This window comes from Idiotropiscis lumnitzeri, chromosome 11, assembly GCF_059441095.1.
Source record: "Idiotropiscis lumnitzeri isolate Australia: NSW breed Sydney's pygmy pipehorse chromosome 11, RoL_Ilum_1.0, whole genome shotgun sequence".
NCBI lineage: Eukaryota > Metazoa > Chordata > Actinopteri > Syngnathiformes > Syngnathidae > Idiotropiscis > Idiotropiscis lumnitzeri.
Genome location: NC_142401.1, coordinates 3,675,881 through 3,695,135, shown reverse-complemented (window position 1 = coordinate 3,695,135; position 19,255 = coordinate 3,675,881). Strand labels below are relative to the sequence as shown.

The 19,255-nt window shown below is 43.1% G+C and overlaps 3 protein-coding genes across 3 annotated transcripts; 1 reads left to right on the top strand and 2 right to left on the bottom strand.

Annotated features, from left to right (window-relative positions):
- Positions 1 to 1,264: 1,264 nt before the first annotated feature.
- On the bottom strand, positions 1,265 to 9,232 carry taf4a (TAF4A RNA polymerase II, TATA box binding protein (TBP)-associated factor). The gene is made up of 15 exons (XM_088310005.1): positions 7,737 to 9,232; positions 6,591 to 6,721; positions 6,069 to 6,188; positions 5,669 to 5,752; positions 5,478 to 5,597; positions 5,315 to 5,404; positions 4,981 to 5,193; positions 4,752 to 4,893; positions 4,568 to 4,670; positions 3,785 to 3,954; positions 3,573 to 3,703; positions 3,204 to 3,329; positions 3,050 to 3,106; positions 2,862 to 2,984; positions 1,265 to 2,471 (listed from the first exon to the last, which is right to left on the bottom strand). The coding sequence occupies exons 1-15, from the start codon at positions 8,209 to 8,211 to the stop codon at positions 2,313 to 2,315; spliced, it is 2,244 nt and encodes a 747-aa protein (XP_088166131.1). The 5' UTR covers positions 8,212 to 9,232; the 3' UTR covers positions 1,265 to 2,312.
- Positions 9,233 to 10,556: 1,324 nt separating this feature from the next.
- On the top strand, positions 10,557 to 13,086 carry LOC148326804 (protein LSM14 homolog B-like). The gene is made up of 8 exons (XM_088310012.1): positions 10,557 to 10,774; positions 10,858 to 11,021; positions 11,136 to 11,265; positions 11,327 to 11,512; positions 11,590 to 11,667; positions 11,772 to 11,912; positions 12,311 to 12,434; positions 12,517 to 13,086. The coding sequence occupies exons 1-8, from the start codon at positions 10,648 to 10,650 to the stop codon at positions 12,671 to 12,673; spliced, it is 1,107 nt and encodes a 368-aa protein (XP_088166138.1). The 5' UTR covers positions 10,557 to 10,647; the 3' UTR covers positions 12,674 to 13,086.
- A 444-nt stretch (positions 13,087 to 13,530) lies between these two features.
- LOC148326803 (dysbindin-like) lies at positions 13,531 to 19,163 on the bottom strand. Its single transcript, XM_088310013.1, has 5 exons — positions 18,862 to 19,163; positions 18,012 to 18,202; positions 14,359 to 14,511; positions 14,138 to 14,281; positions 13,531 to 14,061 (listed from the first exon to the last, which is right to left on the bottom strand). Exons 2-5 carry the CDS (start codon positions 18,052 to 18,054, stop codon positions 13,847 to 13,849), a joined length of 555 nt encoding a protein of 184 aa, XP_088166139.1. The 5' UTR covers positions 18,055 to 18,202; positions 18,862 to 19,163; the 3' UTR covers positions 13,531 to 13,846.
- Positions 19,164 to 19,255: the final 92 nt, after the last annotated feature.

Genomic DNA, 19,255 nt, shown 5'->3' with positions numbered 1-19,255 from the left:
GAGAAAGAGTAATGTTACTTCACTCTTGTTCCCTCCAGCAAGCTCAGGGTGTTTACTCAACACCCTCAGGTGCAGTGACTGAGACGTCGCTAGGCAACCTCATCATCCCCCGTCGCTGCTCTGCCTCGGGCGCTCAAGTGGGAGCTTATGTGGACTTAAAGGCTGAAAGAGCAGCGGTGTTGATGAGTGCAAGAGGGATTACCATGAAAAATAATGGATTGGGTGGACGCGCAACGGGTGAGGTCTTACCTGGCCGTATCATCGCCATCGCCACTCAAGACTTGGGAAGAGACAACAAAGCGTCTTTGAATCGGGCTCTGCTTTTTCCCACCGTGAACAGTGCAATAATCAAATTATGTGAAGGGAAAAAATTCATATTGATGCATTTTTTTCCTTTTAACTAAGTTAACTCCTCAGCTTTTCTGTTTTGAGTCCACAGGACAGGAGATAGTTGCTTGTAATAAATGCGAAGGGAGCTGGCGTCATCTTGTGGTTTTTATAAGTACTTTCATTCTGAAAGGAAAAAAAAAAATGGTGGCTCCTCACGATTATCAAATACAACTCCGCCGAAGAAGTGAGAACATGCCAAGGGACAAAAAACAAACCAAAACATCCCATCAAACAATACAGTAATCCCACCAAAGAGAGTCGTAAACATTTGCAATTGAACTATACTATACTAGGGCAGCTCGATTAAAAAAAAAATCACTAATATTTATGAAATAATTGAAATCACGATTATTCAAACGATCATTAAATGTTTGGTTTCAAAACAAGAACACTTTTAAAGTACAAAATATGAAGACAAATCAAATTCGTTGAAACATTGGAATTTTGTAAGTTCCTTTCTGACCAAACAAAACTCTAAAATTAGTCATTTTGAAATGAAAAAGGTGCAAATGTATGAACTCAAGTATGGTTTCCTTGTATAAAAAAAGCATTGAAATTTACTTGCGACACACTTTTAAATTGTCAAGGAACAGTTGAACAATAATTTCAATTTATCTCTGTCTTTCTGATTATGCCAATTTTGTAATCGTTGAGTGAAATAATCGTAATTGTAATTGAATTTCGACAAACTGCACTGCCTTATACTGTACCTACTACTTGGTGGTTAAACTATGAAGTCAGTCATTTTCTAGCTTAGCAAGAGCACTGCAAATACAGAAAAGAATCTTTTCTTTGTCATCAAGGGCAATCGTGTTTCAATACAATGCTGTCCCCTAGTGTCACATAAGAAACAATTTAGAACATCAAAGTCAGGTTAGTGTAAAATATTCATTTATTTAAAATGCTCATTTGAGAAAACTTTTCTTTTCATTATAATGAGTACATTCTCACAGCTATTAAAAATGTGTAAAAGTTAAGATGCGACATTTAAAAATATACACGTTTCTCTATCATAGATCCTAAAAAGGCTGAAAAGCACAAAATATATTCCGGTCGAGAAATAACTACAATATCGATGAGAAAGTGTACATCAGTGACATGTGGGCAGCTAAACAAAAAAACAACAACAACAACAAAATTAATCGGCGTCAACTCAAGTTATTTAAATCGAGACAAAAGTTATTAGAATAGAAGCGCGCTTCAAACGCTGAAATCTACACACGGTAAGAGTTAGAAGCAAAAAAAAAAAATGAATTAACTTATAATTCAAGGGACGTGACACACAATGCATTAGATAAAATTAAATAAATAACTAGACAAAAAATTCAAGGAGAAATTTGCGAAATAAATATACGTCAAATAAGATGCAATATGAGTGATGAGGAGCGAAATATTTACTGCTTTTCGGGTTACGGCAGAATATGCTATATGGCTTATTGTAAGAAAGGCAATTCAGTAGGTCACGCTGTGTCGCTGTACAATTACGAATTCACTTAAAGACAACATCGGGATTTCATATAAACGCGAGCGGAGTCGCTTTGAGCAAAAAAAATTGATGTTTTTTTTTTTTTCAGTGCTTAAATTGTAATGCACAAAAGGGAACAAGAAATTAAAACTAGCGATTGCATACTTGCATAATTTGAAAAAAAAAAAATAAGAATAACATTGAGAAAACTCATTAATCAACCAGATTTTCAGAGAAGGTGCGGAGTTCATTGCTGCTCAGAAAAAAAATGCGCCTTTAGGAGGGGGGGAGGTAGAAAGGTGATTCAATATACAGTTACAGTATCTATACTTTGACGTTTTTAGGTCCGATATCTGCCCACGTGGAAAAGCAACATTTCCAAGACTCCGTTTTTTTAGGAGCTTTGTATGCTCTCGCTCCACAGTCCACACGCTTGACTTTCCGTCCTCTCCTCGCCTTATTTGAGAAAGCCTTTGTAGAGGAAATTGGAGCTCCTGGCAAATCTCTCGTTCTCCAAACAGAAGAGCAAGTCCCTGAGATTGACACGCGTGATGCGCTGCCGTGTAGGTCGGGAGCCTGATGAAGCGGCACCCCCTGAAACGTTGGGGCCTGATCCCTGTGAGGCGACAGAAAATGAGCAACAATGATTTGAGGACTGTTCTCGTGATAACGCAAACGTATTTGGATTCTCCGGCGGAAAATAAATAGCAGACAACTTTCCAGTTTGACAGCGCTCACATTTCACTCGAAGGAAACTCTTTTTTTGAAAAGTAGGAAATCGATGTTAATTAGATGATGTGCTTGGACTGACAAGCATCGCTCTGCGCTTTTCGTGCGCCAAATCAATAGAATTACCGGGCAAGCGCGCTCAGGATTTAGTACCTTCCATATGGAGCAAAACTGCAGCTTGATGACTTAACGGAGAATTCTAATGAATTTTTTTATTGTGCTCACTGCGTCAAACGACCTAACGAGTAATTTGGCTTCAGTAAAACATGACGGTCACCTCTGTGACAGCGGCGGAAGACGGCGAATCCGCAATCTTCCTCTTCTTCCGAGGGCCAATGGCGGCGAGGGCCGTCTGATTGGCCTCCCTCTGCCTCATCTGGGCCAGCTCCTGCTGTTGCATCTGAAAGCCACAAACAAAGACGTCAATCACAATTGAGTGAAATCACAGCGCTTGCCTCCTCTCACCTCTTTCGCTTTCTGTTTCAGCCGCAGCTGCTCGGGATCTTCTTGACGAGCTCGAGACTGCGTTGACAAAAAAAAAAAGGCGATATCAACAGACATGACGCTTTCAGCATTTACGTTTTGTATGAGGTGGAGGGCGTTTTTTTTTAAGAAATACCTTAGCTGCCTTTAAGAGAATCTCTCTCTCCTGTTCCTCCTTCCGTTGTTTTTCTAACTGATCCAGCTGCTCAAAGAACTTGAGCTGAGAGCGAACATCACTTCGCTGCTCGTGGCTGTCCTCTTCCTGACCGTAGAGAAGTGTTATAAACAATATTTATAAATTAAAAAAAAAAATGGAAAAAAACACCTTTGACAGCGATACTCCCAGTCGAAGCACAGAAAGCATCACCACGTTAAGCGTGCGATCATTACAAGCTGCACATAACATTTTAATGGCCCAGAATTCTGATTTGTGGGCAACATGTGGTGCAAATAAACGATGAGGAACCACGGACCCATTGTGACCGAGTTAAAGCGGCAAACAAACCTTGAAATTGCCATTTTTCTGCTGCGCCACCAAGGAAACCCTTTCCAGCAGATTGCGTAGTCGCTGCTGAGTAGCGTGTGAGATGTAATTGATCACCTCTGGACCGAGGTCTGTCACGCCATGCTTGCGGCCTGAAGCACAAAGACCGTCAACACCGCAGTCAAAAAAAACTTTTTAAAAATCAGAATATTCAGGACACAGGACAGTCTCACCAATCTCCAGCGTTCTCCTCTGTAACGTGGCGCAGGAAAGAAAAGCCTCATCCTTGCAGGAATGTGTCACTGCACCCACCAGTCCGGAATTGCTTGCGAGGATGTTGGCGCTTTCCTCGGATAGGTTGACTCCAGCCATGGAGGCGACGTCATTGATGTCATCGTCGTCTCTGTGGAAATGGCGTGCAGCGGTGCCAATTTAACCAGTCGGACCGATGAACGGACGGCCTGTCAAGCGGCTTAAATCACTTCATCGCAGGTTGGTGTGATTTCAATCTCAGAATATTTATGCACAAAATGTTCGGGATATTCGGAGATTGGACGAAAATGCTTTCGAACTTTTACAGGTGACCTGCCAATTTTTTAACAAGGAAAACTTTGCAAGGCTTGCATTTTTTTTCTGCAAGGACATCCACTTCTATGCCTTTCTGTGACTCCTCCAGTCACTCTGGGTTTTAACCTGCCGATCACCGTGAGACACTAAGCTGAGTGACGCCGTTCCTCTGAGAACATCTTTAAATCTTTTCGAGACACTGTCGAGCAACTGTGAAGTGTCGATTGCTTGACTTTATTTGGTTGCAGTTGGCTTGTACATTTGAATGTGGGAATGTGTTGGACTTTGTTTGTTGAAAAAAAAAAAAAAAAGTATATTGGAAAAAATTATGAATTAATGAGATCAAATGTTTTTCAGATTTTTTTTAATTGGATGTCCATCCTTCTGCTGTTAATGACAACCTTACAAGCTTTGTGCATTTGTTGAGTGAAAATGCTTCGTAATCTTACTTGAAAGTACCGCCGGCTTCTTTCAGCCTGTTCTTTTGCGCTAGAGTCAAGACGGCGGCCGAGTTTTGTCTGGAAACAGCAGGAACCTCCGACTTCACAGCAACTGCGAGAGAGGTAAATGTAAATGAATAGGAGAAGAAAAAAAAAAAAAAAGTCAGCACGAGATCTCTTGAGCTATGCTCACATGGCTGCAGCTCTTTCAGCTGGACGTGCGGATGTCCCAGCACGATACGACCAGGAGCTTGATTCCTGAGATTCACCACCGACGACACGGCTAAAGGGACCTGAGGTCTCAGCATCGCTCTCTGCTGCTGAGGCTGGAGGACCTGCGGAGGGTTATGTCTAATATCACTCGGGACGTTACTGCAAGTGCGCTTTTATCGTTGGGAGGCAATCGACAGTGACGTATTTACGAGCGACGGCGTCTGTCCGGGCTTGCCGACGTTTGGCTGAAACTGGGGTCTGTTGATTTGAGCGGCGAGGCGAGGAGCCGGGCTGCTCAGGACCACTGCGGTGGGGCTTGGTGAGGGGGACGAGATGGAAGCGGAGGCGGGCTGGGCGAGCTGACTCTGCTGGATGAAGGCTGCTGAGTCCGGGGTAAGTTGCCTCAAGGCAGGAAGATTTTTCTGCGCACAAACGTGCCAGACAATAACACGAATGGAAATGAGCTCATCGAGGTTCTCTGGATGTACGTTTGCTAAAGGAAAGCAAAAATGAAGAGTGATATTCGGACGTAAGAAAGCTGACCTCAAGGAAAGGCACGAGGTACGGTTGGGGCGACGAGTTAAGCTCTTTATAAAGCCTGCTGGTGAATTCCTCAGCTTCCAGTTTATTCTCCTGATGAGAGAGTTGACATGAACGTGTACGTAGACGCGATGAACGGCGTGCACGGGTCATCCTCGCCACTCACCAGAAGGTCTTTCACTAACTGTTTCACACTGGCAGCCTCGGTTAATCGCTTGCCAGTGCAAGTCAGCTTGATCAGTGTCGATAAGAAGTTCCTACATTTGTTCACATTCTCCATTGTCTCCTGATGGGCGGAAAGGATCGATATTCGCTTTTTTAACGTAATTAATTCGCCATCCCAATGACTTGACTCACTTTGCTCATTGTGACCGACGTAACCGCGGTGCCAGCTGTTTGGCTTCTTTGGGCCACTCCTGGAATTGCCGTCCCCACTGAACTCTAAGGACAAGGTGGGAGAGCACTGATTAGTAAAATCAGAATCAGAATCAGAATGCACTTTATTGGAATTGTACTCAGTGTACAACAAGACTGGAGCGCTTTCATTAAATGAATTGAAGATTCAATAATTCAATAATAAATCAATATGAAATAAAGTACATTAAAATCCATTTTATGTTGCAGTTGCAGGCAAAGGTGGTTGTCCTATTTATTTCACGGAGGGAACTACTGTATAGCAATCTTTTGATTCCGTCACTTGATTTTTTTTTTTTTTTTTAGACGCTTGAAATTCATTTAAACCGTGTGCGTAGAGTACCAGAAGGACGGGAGGCCGATGAAGAGTGGTGGTGGAAGGCAAAGACGTTGGCGTTGGGCAGCCCTGTCGGATGATGGTGCTCGGAGATGTCACCCGACTGATGATGGCGTTTCCGGGAGCCTGAAGAAGAAAAAAATAATAATAAAACAAAAAACAAAAAAAAACATAGAACATCACTATTGACCATTTTAAAGAAGTATTATATTAACAAGAGTGCAGATTAAGGAATACCACTTGCTATACACGACAATCACAATCACACGGTTTTAACACGGACCATATCGTTCAAATATTAGTATTCAGAAATATTTGTATTGCTTCACATTAAGTCGTGGACATTTGTCAAGTGCATATTGACTCTATTTCAAATGCACGAGTAAGAAGAATTCATTTTTATTTAGGCTCACAACTTTTCACAGTTTGTAACTAGAAATGTCTTACATGAACTGCGGAGGGGCATACGCAGACGGAAAGTGGGAAAGGTGAACATGAAAACAAAGAAATTCAAGAATGTGACACGACCTGGCCTGGAGGCATGTTTGGTGCCGCGGTTCGAGGCGCCATGCCACCGAGCGCCTGTGCCTGCATCTGGGCCAGCGCCTGTTGAGGAATCATCAACAGCTGTCCAGCCTCGCTGCGGACGAGCACCATCCCTGAATAAAGTTTCATGGACAATAGACCATCAAGTTCATTTTGGCAGGTAATTAACGACAGGTGCTGCTACGTTCAAGCGGTTAAATGAAAAACAGTGCAGTCCGCAAACTCACATTCCGTACCGGCAGACACTCCCAGTTGTAGATATCAATTTTTCTATATTGTTTTTTTTTTAAGGCCTGTACTTGAGCGTTTATTTTTCTGATGACTTTTTTACTTTAAGTTCCTCCATTTGAAAAAAAATTAACTTTCTACTCGATTGCCAAAACAGACTTGTTTTCTTTTTCTCTCAATGTATGACATCACACTGTAAAAAAGATGTAGAGAGATTAAGAAGTCGAAATTTCTGGATTTCTTGAATTATTTTGGCCATTTACCGCAGAAAAGGGGCCTCGTTTAAGAGAATCGTTTGGTATTCTCAGCTACAAGAATAATTAAAGGAGTGTGGTGTCGAATCAACCAGCACTTGGAGCTCTAAAATACATCTAATCCGAAAAAATAAAAATACATGCAAGGTGTATTTTTTTTAACTGTCATTAACTAATTCAGCATTTTCTTCACTTCACATTTGCAAAGCTATGGGAACATTTATTTTTGACGGCATATAAGCCTGAACCAACGCTGGCTAGTTGTTTTTTCTTCTTCTTAATACAAACACAATGAAGTTTTAAAAAAAAGGGAAATTCCGTTATGTGCATACTTTTTGAGTGTTTTTATTGCCATTGTGCCAAGTTAATCAAAATTGTAGCCAACTGCATTTTGAGAATGAATTTATTTTATTTATTCTACCAAAGTTAGTTCCAGTCTGTACTTTTTCAAGTACTACTCACACAAGTTTTTTTTTTAACATTACATACTTCTACTTGAGTACACAGCGTGAATACCTTTGCCACGTTGTCTAACATTGCCTAAATATTGCAAGCAATGTATCCTTTAGTGATATCTAAGATTAATCTTGTGTGGGTTTCATGAGGATTCATTTACAATTCGGTGGAACAAGCAATGTAGACTCACCAGGGGGAAGCTGGATGTTCTGTATACCGGGCTGCCCGGTGGATGCCAGCGGGAGCCTGGGTGACAATATCTGTTGCGTCAGTGTTTGGATCCCACCTGGACCGGCAACTGCAGGGGCACTAGCGGCGTCAGAAGTGACAGACTGCTGCATGTTGCCAGCGGGGGTCTCCGCCTTGAGGGTGGGCGCCGCCGCCCGCATCCCATCACTGCTCCCGTTCAAAGTTGCACCCAACTGCGCTGTTTGCATAGGAGGCCTGACGAGGGTCACGGTGGGAGCGGAGGCGATGACACCTTGCGAGTTGGGGAGCGGCGTCTGGATGACGGTGTTTGACAAGGGGGCCACGATGGCAGCGCTCGAGCCCTTGGACGACACCTGTCCGGCGCTACTGACAGATGTCACGAGGCCGCTGTTGTTACAACTCGCCACTGTCGTCCCCGCGGGAGGTACGGCACTTCCTGAAGTGTGACAGTTCATAGTTTGTCATCGAATGTCTGCGCGGAGTACGAGCCCACTTCCTCCTGGCGAGTGAAGATGAGAAGTCACACCAGCGCTGATAATGAGTGTTTTGCCAGCCTCGTGTTCCGTGGCAAAGTCCGCCGACTAACCATGGGGACGTCGTTGCGACACCCCATGCACTTCCAACTTGTTAGAAGCCGAAACAATGAAGAAAGTGATGGGTGACGTTTGATTGGGCTCATCTACTCATCTCTCCCCCCCGCCATCGTGTTCCTTCCTACACACGGAGAGCAACACGTTATTAGGCGTTACAGCATATCTGCCTGCCTGCCTAGCTATCTTCTCGAGCCAAGTTCCAACTGGACGTTAGCGCGCTACGGAGCAACATTTAATGCTCGAATGTCTCGTGCCTTCCCCAGTGGTTATTGTGAGGCACGAATAACAATGGTGAGTCTACGCAGCGCTCGTCGTGACAGACTACGGCTTTATTCACCTCTGTGTGTAATTTAAACTCATCCAACAGGCCAGTGACAGCCGCCATCTTTACTCTCCGGTGAGCTAGCGAGAAGTGAAGCTGTAACTGGACTTACCGAGTGACTGGCGCATGCGCTCTACAATTTCGGCGTCTTGTCGGAGGCGCTCTGCTGACCTGTGATTGGCTGCTCGGCAGTGTAAAAGGCGGTCCTAATGGCTTCAACTGTCATTCCACAGGATTCGTTCCCAGCAGTAAACACCGCCGCGGTCGCCGAGTGTTTTCGTCAAATTGTTCGTCCCGGACGGTTTGTTTGTACGGTTACGTTCGCCGCTCCCGATTGAGAAATGCCAATTGGCACTTTTAGTGAGTTGTCAGTATGTTTTACCCCAAAATGCAACGGTCCTTTTTCGAGGTTTAAGCACAGTGGAGACGGGTTGCAAGATGGCTTCACCGCTGTGGGCAGAAAGTGAAGTTGCTGTTAGTGAAGAGGCGGAGTGGGCGTCACACCCGCCCTCAGAGGAAACGCGCTGCTGTCAGCCTCTAGCGGGATCCTGCATGTTTTCTTTTAACCTCATTTATTCCCCTGGCACTGAAAACTAATATAATTGCATACAGTTAGGTATTGTTCGTGTCGCGATAAGGCGTCTTTTTGAAAATGTCTTTTTTTTTTTAATCCGAACCTTATTTTTGCAAATTTAACGTGCAAAGTGGATTATTGGTTCACAAACATGTTGTACGTTACTCAATTGTGAGTCAATTGGTAATTTTTCTGCAGTGATTCTTTGAAACAGCAATTACTTATTTAATCGTTTTGTTTTCTATGCTCTCAAAGTGTCGTTTTACCCCCCTAGCGTTGTTTTTTTTTGTCTAAAATTGTTGAATGTAATCTATTTTTTATTGTAAATAACATGCTAAATAAAGATGTAAATAATGATAAGGCACAAACCAACCGCCTGCCCAGAAATGAACTGAATATGTACAATTTACAAATGGTTGGCAAACTGTTACCCTGTGCTTGCATACGACTGGTTCCTGTTGCTCCATGTCACTGTTGACCTTGTTTTTTACCCTTATAATCAATGAATAACTCTAGATCAACTACAGTTGACGTCACATGTTTGTCTATTTTTACATCATGTCATCATCCGCGGTGGGCAGAATCTTACTTTGACAAAGTAAGGAGTAGTAGTAGTAGTAGTAGTAAGTACCTGTATCTGTTTTTAGTTTTTTTAACTCAGCATGTTGACAAAGCAAAAAAGGGACATTTAATTCCGAAATCAACAAAAGAAAATACATACTTAACAAAATGAACGATCATGCGCGAAAGGGATAAAAAGTCACCCAAAACCATTTCGAATCCTACCTTCTCAGATATCGTTCATTTTATAGTAACAAGTCTCTTGTTTGTCATTTATTGAGTTAAAAATTCTCAAATAATATTAAACAAAAATACCAGCGCAATCATTAAAAAGGTGGCGAACAAAATTATGTCCATTCCAGCAGCTACTGACCAGTAGAGGGTGCTGTGGCACCACCTCACCACTTCGGATCAAAATATGTATTTTATTTGAAAAAAATATCTTTGTGTTCAGTGTGTTGTAATGACAAAAGAAAAACCTAACATTTGCTTTTGTACCATTTTCACATTTACCTTTTTTTCCATTACTTAAATGCATAAGTAAATTAGTTGAAATTCCACTTTTACACTTCTGAGTACTTTTGCTTCAGAGAGTGCACTGTAAGCCTATTCTATTTAATTCTATTGAAATTTCTAAACCATCCAAACCTCCGCTTCTTCGAATATCGGAGTGGGCCGACTAATGAATCAAAGCCTCCAATGCAGCTTGCCAGCCAACCGAATTGCGTCACTTGACGATCTTATAAATGACACAGGTGCCGCTAGTTTCGCCAAGTAAGTGTCCAGTTCCTCAGATAAACGCTCCTATCGTTCTCTCGTCGTTCGTCCATCTGCTGCTAACATGAGCGCCCGAGGCGGCACTCCTTACATCGGCAGCAAAATCAGTCTGATATCGAAAGCGCAGATTCGTTATGAAGGTGTTTTATCTTACGTGGACACGGAGAGGTCCACGGTTGCTTTGGCCAAAGGTGAGTTCTAATTCGTATCAAATGTCTGCTGAGATCTTGAAGAAGCAACTTGATGATTTTTTTTTTTGTGCATTTTGAACCAGTCAAATCATATGGGACGGAGGACCGTCACACCGGCAGTCCGCTTCCACCTAAAAATGAAGTTTATGAATACATAATATTTCGAGGGAGTGACATAAAGGACATCACTGTGTCTGAACCAACAAAACCGCACCATGGGCCGCCTCGAGATCCTGCTATTGTACAGGTGTGCCTCTCTCTCTAGTCAGGAAAATGTCAGGCTACTGGTGTATGGTCCCGCAGCTGGATATGAAATAAATGCTCAGCTTTCCATATGTCCACTTTTTTTTGTGGTTTTAAGTCATCTCTTGGAAGCTCCCCCGGTGGATATCACCCTCGCTGGAGTCCTTACCAAGACATGATGCCCACCTACAATCAACTGGCCGCCAGCTCTCTTCTCAACCAGCAGTACAGCGCAGCTCAGGGTCTAGGTATTTCGTTGGCCTGCTTGCCTACCTTTCTGTTGGCTCTTCTTAGATTTTGCTTGTGCAGTTCCAGGCTTTCATGGCATCCCCATTAGAAGAGCTCCTATGGTAGAGCAAGCCGTTCAGACGGTGCCATTGGCCAGCAGTGCTCTGAAAAAAGGGAAATCCTCAATTCCGCTGCAGCAGGTCAGGCAGACTGTTCGTCCGGCCCAGCGCGCTGTTTCCCAAGTTCAGAAGGAGAATGTCCCCGATTGTAAGATTTTTTTCTTTCTTCTTTTTTTTTTTTTAATTAAAAGAAAGCACTCATCTGAATTCCCATCTTTCTTTTAGATCAAACGGCATCCCAGCCAAGTGAAAGCGAGACACAAGGCCAAAGCGCTGAAGATAAAAAACAAAGGCGAAAACAAGGTAAGCTAACATTTTAGTTTTCTCGGATATTTGCAAGTATTCGCCAAATCATTGTCGGAATGTACAGCAAATGTGTTTTTTTTTTTTGTTTTTTTTCTGTGCAGGAAGTCGCAGGGCCAGAAACTGGAGCAGAGGCCAGTTGCTTGTGAAGAACTCAAAGTCTAAAACTTTAAAGTTTGAGGCCGATTTTGATTTTGAGTCAGCAAATGCTCAGTTTAAAGATGATCTTACAAAGGAGGTTGTAGGTGTGTGCAGTGTGCTCTCGCGTTTTCGCACTTTGGCTTTTGCAAATTTGCCCATTTTTTTATTTATTTTTTTAGGAGTGGGATGTGTATTATTTGGCTGGAAAACTCACCAAATTTATTTTTAAGCACCAAGTATTGCTATGATGGCATCTCTGTGCTGAAGAAAATTTACCTTTAATTTAGATTTTTTTTTTTTTTGTTTTCCTTGCGCAGCCATCTTATGACTCTTATAGGCACATTTATAAACCTTTTTGGGGGATGTCAACTACATTTTCACTAATCATGGCATGTCTTGGTACCGTACTTAACCCCGCTAATTGTGGGGGCTTCAATGTATATAATCAATGACATTAATGCAAACCAAATGCTGATCTGCCCCCCCCCCACCCCCGGTGCAGTTAAGGTGTCCTCGTTAGAGGTCCCTGAGAGCCCGTGTACACAGGAGGAGGACACGCATGGGGATAAGTACTACGACAAGAGTAAGGGCTTCTTTGACAACATCCCATCAGACATGAAGCCGAGGTGAATGTGATTTTATTTTATTTTTTTTTTTTTCCTTGCCTCTTTCATGTTTTTAATTTTCATCACAATTTAACATCCTCAGGAGGACCACATGGGCGGAGGAGAAAAAGTTGAACCTGGAGACGTTCGGCGTGCAGGGACGCTTCCTGAGAGGCAGAGGCTTCCGGGGGCGGGGCCGCAAAGGGCAGAGCAAAGCAGAAAAGCGCCCCCTCCCCAATATTGATGGTGGGCGAGTGTGAAAGTGTCGCTTTATTTTCTGTAAATAGATGTTGTGCTTTTCTACTTCTTTAAGAATTGCCTCCCCCTTTTTCAATTTGAAGCATTTTTTTTTTTCATTTATTCCAAATGCATTGATAGTAATAGTGTACATTTTCTAAAATGGGAGAGATTTATTTTATTCCAGCAGTTGTATACCAATGGGATGGATTAATTTGTACTTTAGCATGCAATGCCAGACGTGTCCTTGAACAAAGTATCAGGCATGCAATTTAATTTTGTCATGTTATGCTATATGCTTGACTGTCCACATCAATCTTGGCGGATATTCCCAAATGGAAGGGACGGTCGACTCTACTTTTGTTTTCTTCTGCCTGCAATGTTTGTGAAACGGTGAAGATGCGTGTAGCAGTTGCTATTAAATGTGATGAACCGACACCCGGCTCATTTGTTCGGGAATCATTCGGCACAAATACACTTTTTTTTTATTCCACGTTGTGCAAAAATTCCACTGGGAAAGTTTTATGCTTGAGGTGGATTGCAAATAGATGGTTGCCCGTTCCACTCGGATTTTGAATGACTCTACATTGGGAATGAGGTTTATCATCTGAGACTTTAACGCAGTTCCTCAAATTGATGTGAAGTTTATCATCAATCAGCAGCTTCTCTTGCTATTGGAGAAAGAGAAAACTCTCCACAAAGCAGGTACAGAACAATTTTGCACTGTGAATGCACATAAAGGTACAGAAACAGATTTAGTGTATTTTCTGAACTATAGAGCGCCCCTAGTGGTGAAAGAAGAATCCAGACAATCCATACCGTTGTATTAGCGGCATGGTTCAAAATCTAAGGAAAAAGTAGCGGCATATAGTCCAGAAAATACGGTACCTCTTTTTATTGATCAACAAACATGGCAAAACCAGAAACCCTTAATTGGAAGAACAATGCTACTTCAGAGCGTTTAATAAAATTAGCTTCATATTTTTCACTACTCAGTGCTGTACAAAACAGAAAATGGTCTTCATAGATAAAATGAGATCAGTGCGGGTGACGTTTCATGACTAATTTGTTCACTGAAACAGGTCATGAAAAAGATCAAGACAGTGATCTTTGTGGGGTGAAGTTACGGTTTGTATGGCGGCAGGCGGTGCTCTGATGCGGGGAGCTTACTTTCCGATCAAGTCAGACTTTTCTCCTCACTCTGGTGGTGGTGCTGCTGTTCTCTTGACAGCGTTGCTCCATGTGACGCAATCCCGGGAAATCACTCCACACGGTTCACTTGGATTGGCATTGTTCATCTGGCTGTCAGAAGAAGATGTGGAGGACACGCAGGATTTGGAGTCAAAACCCTCCTGGACATGTCGAAGGAGTCCGTTCGTGATGACGCCCTCGGGACTGTTGTTTCCATTGGCTTTAAGTTTCAAGAAAAAAAATGAGGTGTGCGTTTGTGATGTCGTACTATCACGTTCTGAGACCCGGTCCATTACCTGACACTGTGCCATTGAGGGCGTTGTCTTCTCCGCCAGAGCTCAAGAAGACATCCAAAGCCTCCTGCTCAGAGATGTCCATCAGCTCCATCTGTTCCAGCAAGTCCACGTTGACCTCCATGGATGAGATGCTACCGATGGGCGCTACAAAGAGAGCACAAGTTAAAAGTGTGCATGTCAGCGGAGGGAAAATAAATACATTTGCGGGCATTCCAGCTCACGTCTTGCGTAGTCTCTAATAGAAAGGTGCGCCGATGAGAGGTAGACGTCCACATCGTGTTGGAAGACTTCCTCGAAGAAACGCTGCCTCTCTCTTATTTTAAGATGATGATTTGTGTCCATATCTGGAATCCTCTGCCCTCGTTCTGCCTCCGCTGGAAGTACAGATATGAAGTTAGGCAGGAGTGTTTTTTAGTTAATATTTGCAGTTTAATATTTGGATCGACTCCAATCCATCAAATGCATTTGGTTCATTACTCTGGTGGCAAGCACCTAATTCAGTGCTGAAGTGTTTGCTCTTATTTGAACAGAAAATGTGCAAATACACCACAGCAATATTGAGAGGGACATTGAAGAAAAAAAGATCATTACAGTGCGTGTGGAAAGGTCAAGAATTTCAATCGTCCAAATGTCCATTGTAGACCGAAGTAGCACAGGTGGATACCGTCCATGACCACAAGGGGGAGACATTGATGCAATATGGGAACTGTTCAAGGAAGTGGCCGCTTAACGATTTTACATGACTATGGTCCCTTTTTGGAATTCAATAGAGGTCAATTAAAAAAAAAAACTCCGAAAGACGTTGTCCAATTGTCTTCGAACTTTGAGTGTTTCCTCTTTAAGATGAAAAAGTGGTCAAAACTTTCTATTTCTTCAAACGCCGTCACCGTGGCAACTTGCTGGTTGTCAGGAAATGTTACGCTGAGATTTGTCTAAACCTGTCTGAAAACCCACGAATCTTGGCACACACATCAGGTCTGGCGATGAAGAGTTTTTTACGCACATTTAACACGGACTTAATGCCTCATCAATTACCTCCTCAAAAAAAAAAAAAAAACCCAGCCATAGCGAGTTAAAGCTTAGCTCCAGCTGTGCATCCTCATATTGATTTTGCCTTTCAACTCCAGGTCTTTTTTCCACTGAATCACTGCAATCGATGGCGCTGACTTCGCCTCGACTGACTTACTGTCGAATATCTCTGAGAAGAGCAGTCTATTAGAGAAAGTCCTCCGCTTTTGAGAGAACCACAATTCAAGATTGGACACCACAATCATATACATGATTTATATATCTTGATGTTAGTATTATTATCAGTCTCATTAGACTTTTTGTGTTTTATTTGACAACATTGATTCATTCGCCTTTCGTATTTGCATGCTTTTTTTTCACTTGTGTTTTTCCGTCTTTCATGTGTCGGTGTGCCTTTTTCGCAATCTTCCGCGTCCTTTCTCCTTCCCTCCGCATGTGCTTTGGGAGTTGAGAAAGAAAAGGTCATTGTTGAGGGCTCAGGACCAGCTGGAAATGCGGAGTGACAGGAACAGGCAGAAAGATGGAACACAGCAGCGGTGTGGGCCGGACGTGCGCGCGCGCGTGCGTGCGTGCGTGCGCGCGTGCGTGCCATTCTGCCCGTCCACAAAAAAAGTCGGACAACCACTTCCAAGGGGAAGGCTATTCAGAACTACATAAAAGCGGAGCTTGAAGTGAAGGGAATTGACCCGGACTGCTTAAACATGATTCAAGTTAGAGGAAAGCACTCAAGGTGTAGCGGAGCATGAATGAATCCAACCTCTTGGACTTTCATTTGACTTTCTCAGAGTAGATTGTTTCAAACCCCCTTTTTTTTTTTTTTTTTTTTTAAACATCATCGGGGTCACACAATCATTTGTGAGCAAACTGCCTGCAAATGATTAAAAGCATCTCCCCTACGTGCCAAATCCATTTGCCATCTCTGTTTCAGTGTAAACAAGTCAGGCCACTCCAGAACTTTTTTTCAAGGACGGGACCCTGAAGCGCCAACTGCACAAAGAGCAAAGGCAACACATTGATCTGGGGGCTAAATGCACGGACGTCAGGCCTCGCTGTCGCCCACGGGTTGCCATTAACTCCTCTCCGTGTCCAACGGATAAGTGACATCATCGGCTCGGCTGGCTCCTCTGTGACAAGGAGAAAGAAGGTCAGGCCAGATAACTGCCTCGCCAGATGATGCGCTTGCGTTTGGTTCTGAAAATAGCATTTATGAAGGAAAACCACACGAGAAATTTTATTTCCTCTCTGAGAATTTTGTTCTTTTTTCATTGTTTTTTTTCTCTTAGTATAAATTGGTGCCCATTTTTTTTAATGTATTTTCTACCCAATAACCGTGTTCCATCCAGGATCACATAATACACTTCAGCCTCGTCTTACCAGCCAAACAACGACAAATCCAGAGAGTGTCAACAAATTTGTAGGTCACCGTCTCGCCCTACTGCCCTCCGTAAGCGCCACAGGATTTATCAGCCGTCACATTCACCGTTTTAGCTGCATTTCCTAATCCACTTATGGAGACTGACAGGTTCATTAAGGAACTCGGTGATATCGAGGGCTTATTTCTTTAAACAGATCGTTTGGTTGGTACAGTCTGCTGAATGTTATGAAACAGCAAATACTGTACCAAGTGTGAGAGATTTCTAAGTTTGAGCAAAACAGCACTTTATTCATTTTAAGATATATTTTGGTGCCATACCACAGTATTTTGAAAATAAAACATTAACAAGGTTTATTCATTTAATTTTTTTCAAGTTGGGCGGGCCGGATTAAAGTGTTGAACATGTGGCCCCCGGGCTGTAGTTTGCCCACACCTGGTTCAAGGCCTATAAAATGTGACGGTTTTTCATCATTACACTGCACTCATGTATAATACAGCGTTTGAAATTGTTTTTTTTAATCCAAAAAATTCAGACACTGCAACGCTACAAGTACTGGTTTGTGACATGCAACCGCTCAAATTATGTTCGAAAGAAAATTAAAATGCCATTCAAAACCACTTTGGTGGCGTATCATCACAAGACTCAGAATGATTGTTCAAATACTTGCAGGCAAAAGACACAAAGTAGGCTACTCCTGCTCAAATGTGTCTCCCTCCTGATGTCAGACTCTGAAATGTTTACAAGAGCTGGCAAAAGTTCCTCCGACAACTCTCACACGGCAATCAACACAAAGCCAGGTGAAGTACGGATCGAGGAGCAGAGCAACAGATGGTCGCCGGCTCGCCGGAGTCACGGCTTGATCCTTCTTAGCCTCGTCTAATCGCGCCAGATCACTCTCAGGCCTGCGTAAGTCCTCGCAGAAGCGGCGAGTTTGAGGAACAAAACCACTGCACTCCGATGGCATCCCATAATCCAATTTGAAATAAGAGGCCATGGACCAAGTTTGTGTGGTTTCTCGAGTCCCAGTACCAGTGATGACTAGCTTCGTGACCATTACTCAAGCTGATGATTCAACATTCCTGTCTGAGTTTGGCTGCCAGAGCACTCCTCGGTGCCGTCACTTCAAGCAGCGTCAACACAGCTGCAGCGATTCAACGCTGCGGATGAGCTGTCACACCGGCTCACACATTACGTCCGTCTCGCGAACCGCTTCGGTAGCCCTTGAAGCCAATCAGATTCTGTGCTTAAAATTCAGTTATGACCAAAATGAGGAATTTTAAAAAAAATCAAATCCTGCAAGGATCACAGAAATGTGTAAAATGAACGATAAAATATTTCTGTCGTGACCAGATTCATACACAAACATCCCCCTATGTAGAGAAGTTGCCATTCAATCCTCCTGCTAAGGAATCCCGACCGATCTCAGCAACCAGTCCTCCCCAGGCTGAGAAGTTAAAACGATTACTTACAAGAAAGGCGTTTGCTGTGAAGGCTGCCGGATGAGGTGCTCATGATGATGATGATGATGATGATGATGATGACTTAGCAGTCAGAAGAGAGGATGTCAATCATCTCCCACTGCCTCTTCATCTCAGAGGAATTGATGCCGACCGCCAAAGTGCAAGGGTCTCGCCTTTGCTCCTCAGTGGCTCGTGAGCCCCTCGGATGGGAAAGGAAACAAGTTAGGGGCTTTGTCAAGTCAATCAGCTGACCAATGACAACAAGGAGGGAGGAGGAGGGGGGAGGAGCAAAGAGAGAGAGAGAGAAAGAAAGAGAGAGAGAAAGAGATTGACAAGAGGGAATTTATGTCATCAAGTGGAAAATACCAAGGAGAGCCTTGGAGTTATTCTTGTCTTGCTCCACACCCACGTCTCCTTTTACTTTGTTTTTTTTTTTCCTCCCAACTAAAATGAAACATTTGGATGTACTTCAGAACTGCAAGTCATTTGTCACACCAAATTGGGGTGGGGGGGGGGGTAATTTGGACTGAATCCAAACAAACAAGCCAAAACACAGACGGAGGACAACAAAAAAAGAACGAAAGCAAATGCAACAAACAAACACAAATAAAGTGCCTCGACAATGACTAACACTTGGACGAGACACAAGAGGCTGAGGGGGCTGATTGGCTAACACGACGAGCACAGGTGGAGACAATCACCGAATAAGACAAACAGACAAAGGAACACGAGGAAAATAAACGGAATTCTAAAGCGACTAACAACGAACACATCATGACAGTTGCATGAAATGGCTTTCTCAGGTTTCACGTTCACAAAGCATTTTGTGTGTGTGTCTTAAATTAAACTGGGAACATACCTGCTGTAGTTGAAGCTTGCACGGACTGTATACAACAATGAAATAAATATTTATGGGCCTAAAAAAAATGTGCAGCGTATGTCATATAATAACATTGACCACATCAAGGTATGAAACAATCAGTATTATTTCAAAGCACTTTGTTGAATTCCAATTTAGAATAGTCCTACCCCCCAAAAAACCCAACACGGGTCAAAAAGAAGGTCTGGTTAAATCTGGATGTACTCGAACCACTTTCGCTTGTAATGGCACCAAACGTGCGTCTGAGTGAGTGAGCGATTCGAGACTTCATCCTGCACTTGAAAAAGAACAACAACGCCCCCTTGTGGAGACCTCTGCGAACTGCTTTGCAAGCATCCATCCGGCTGGAAACTGGAAGCCCTGTCACATCTAA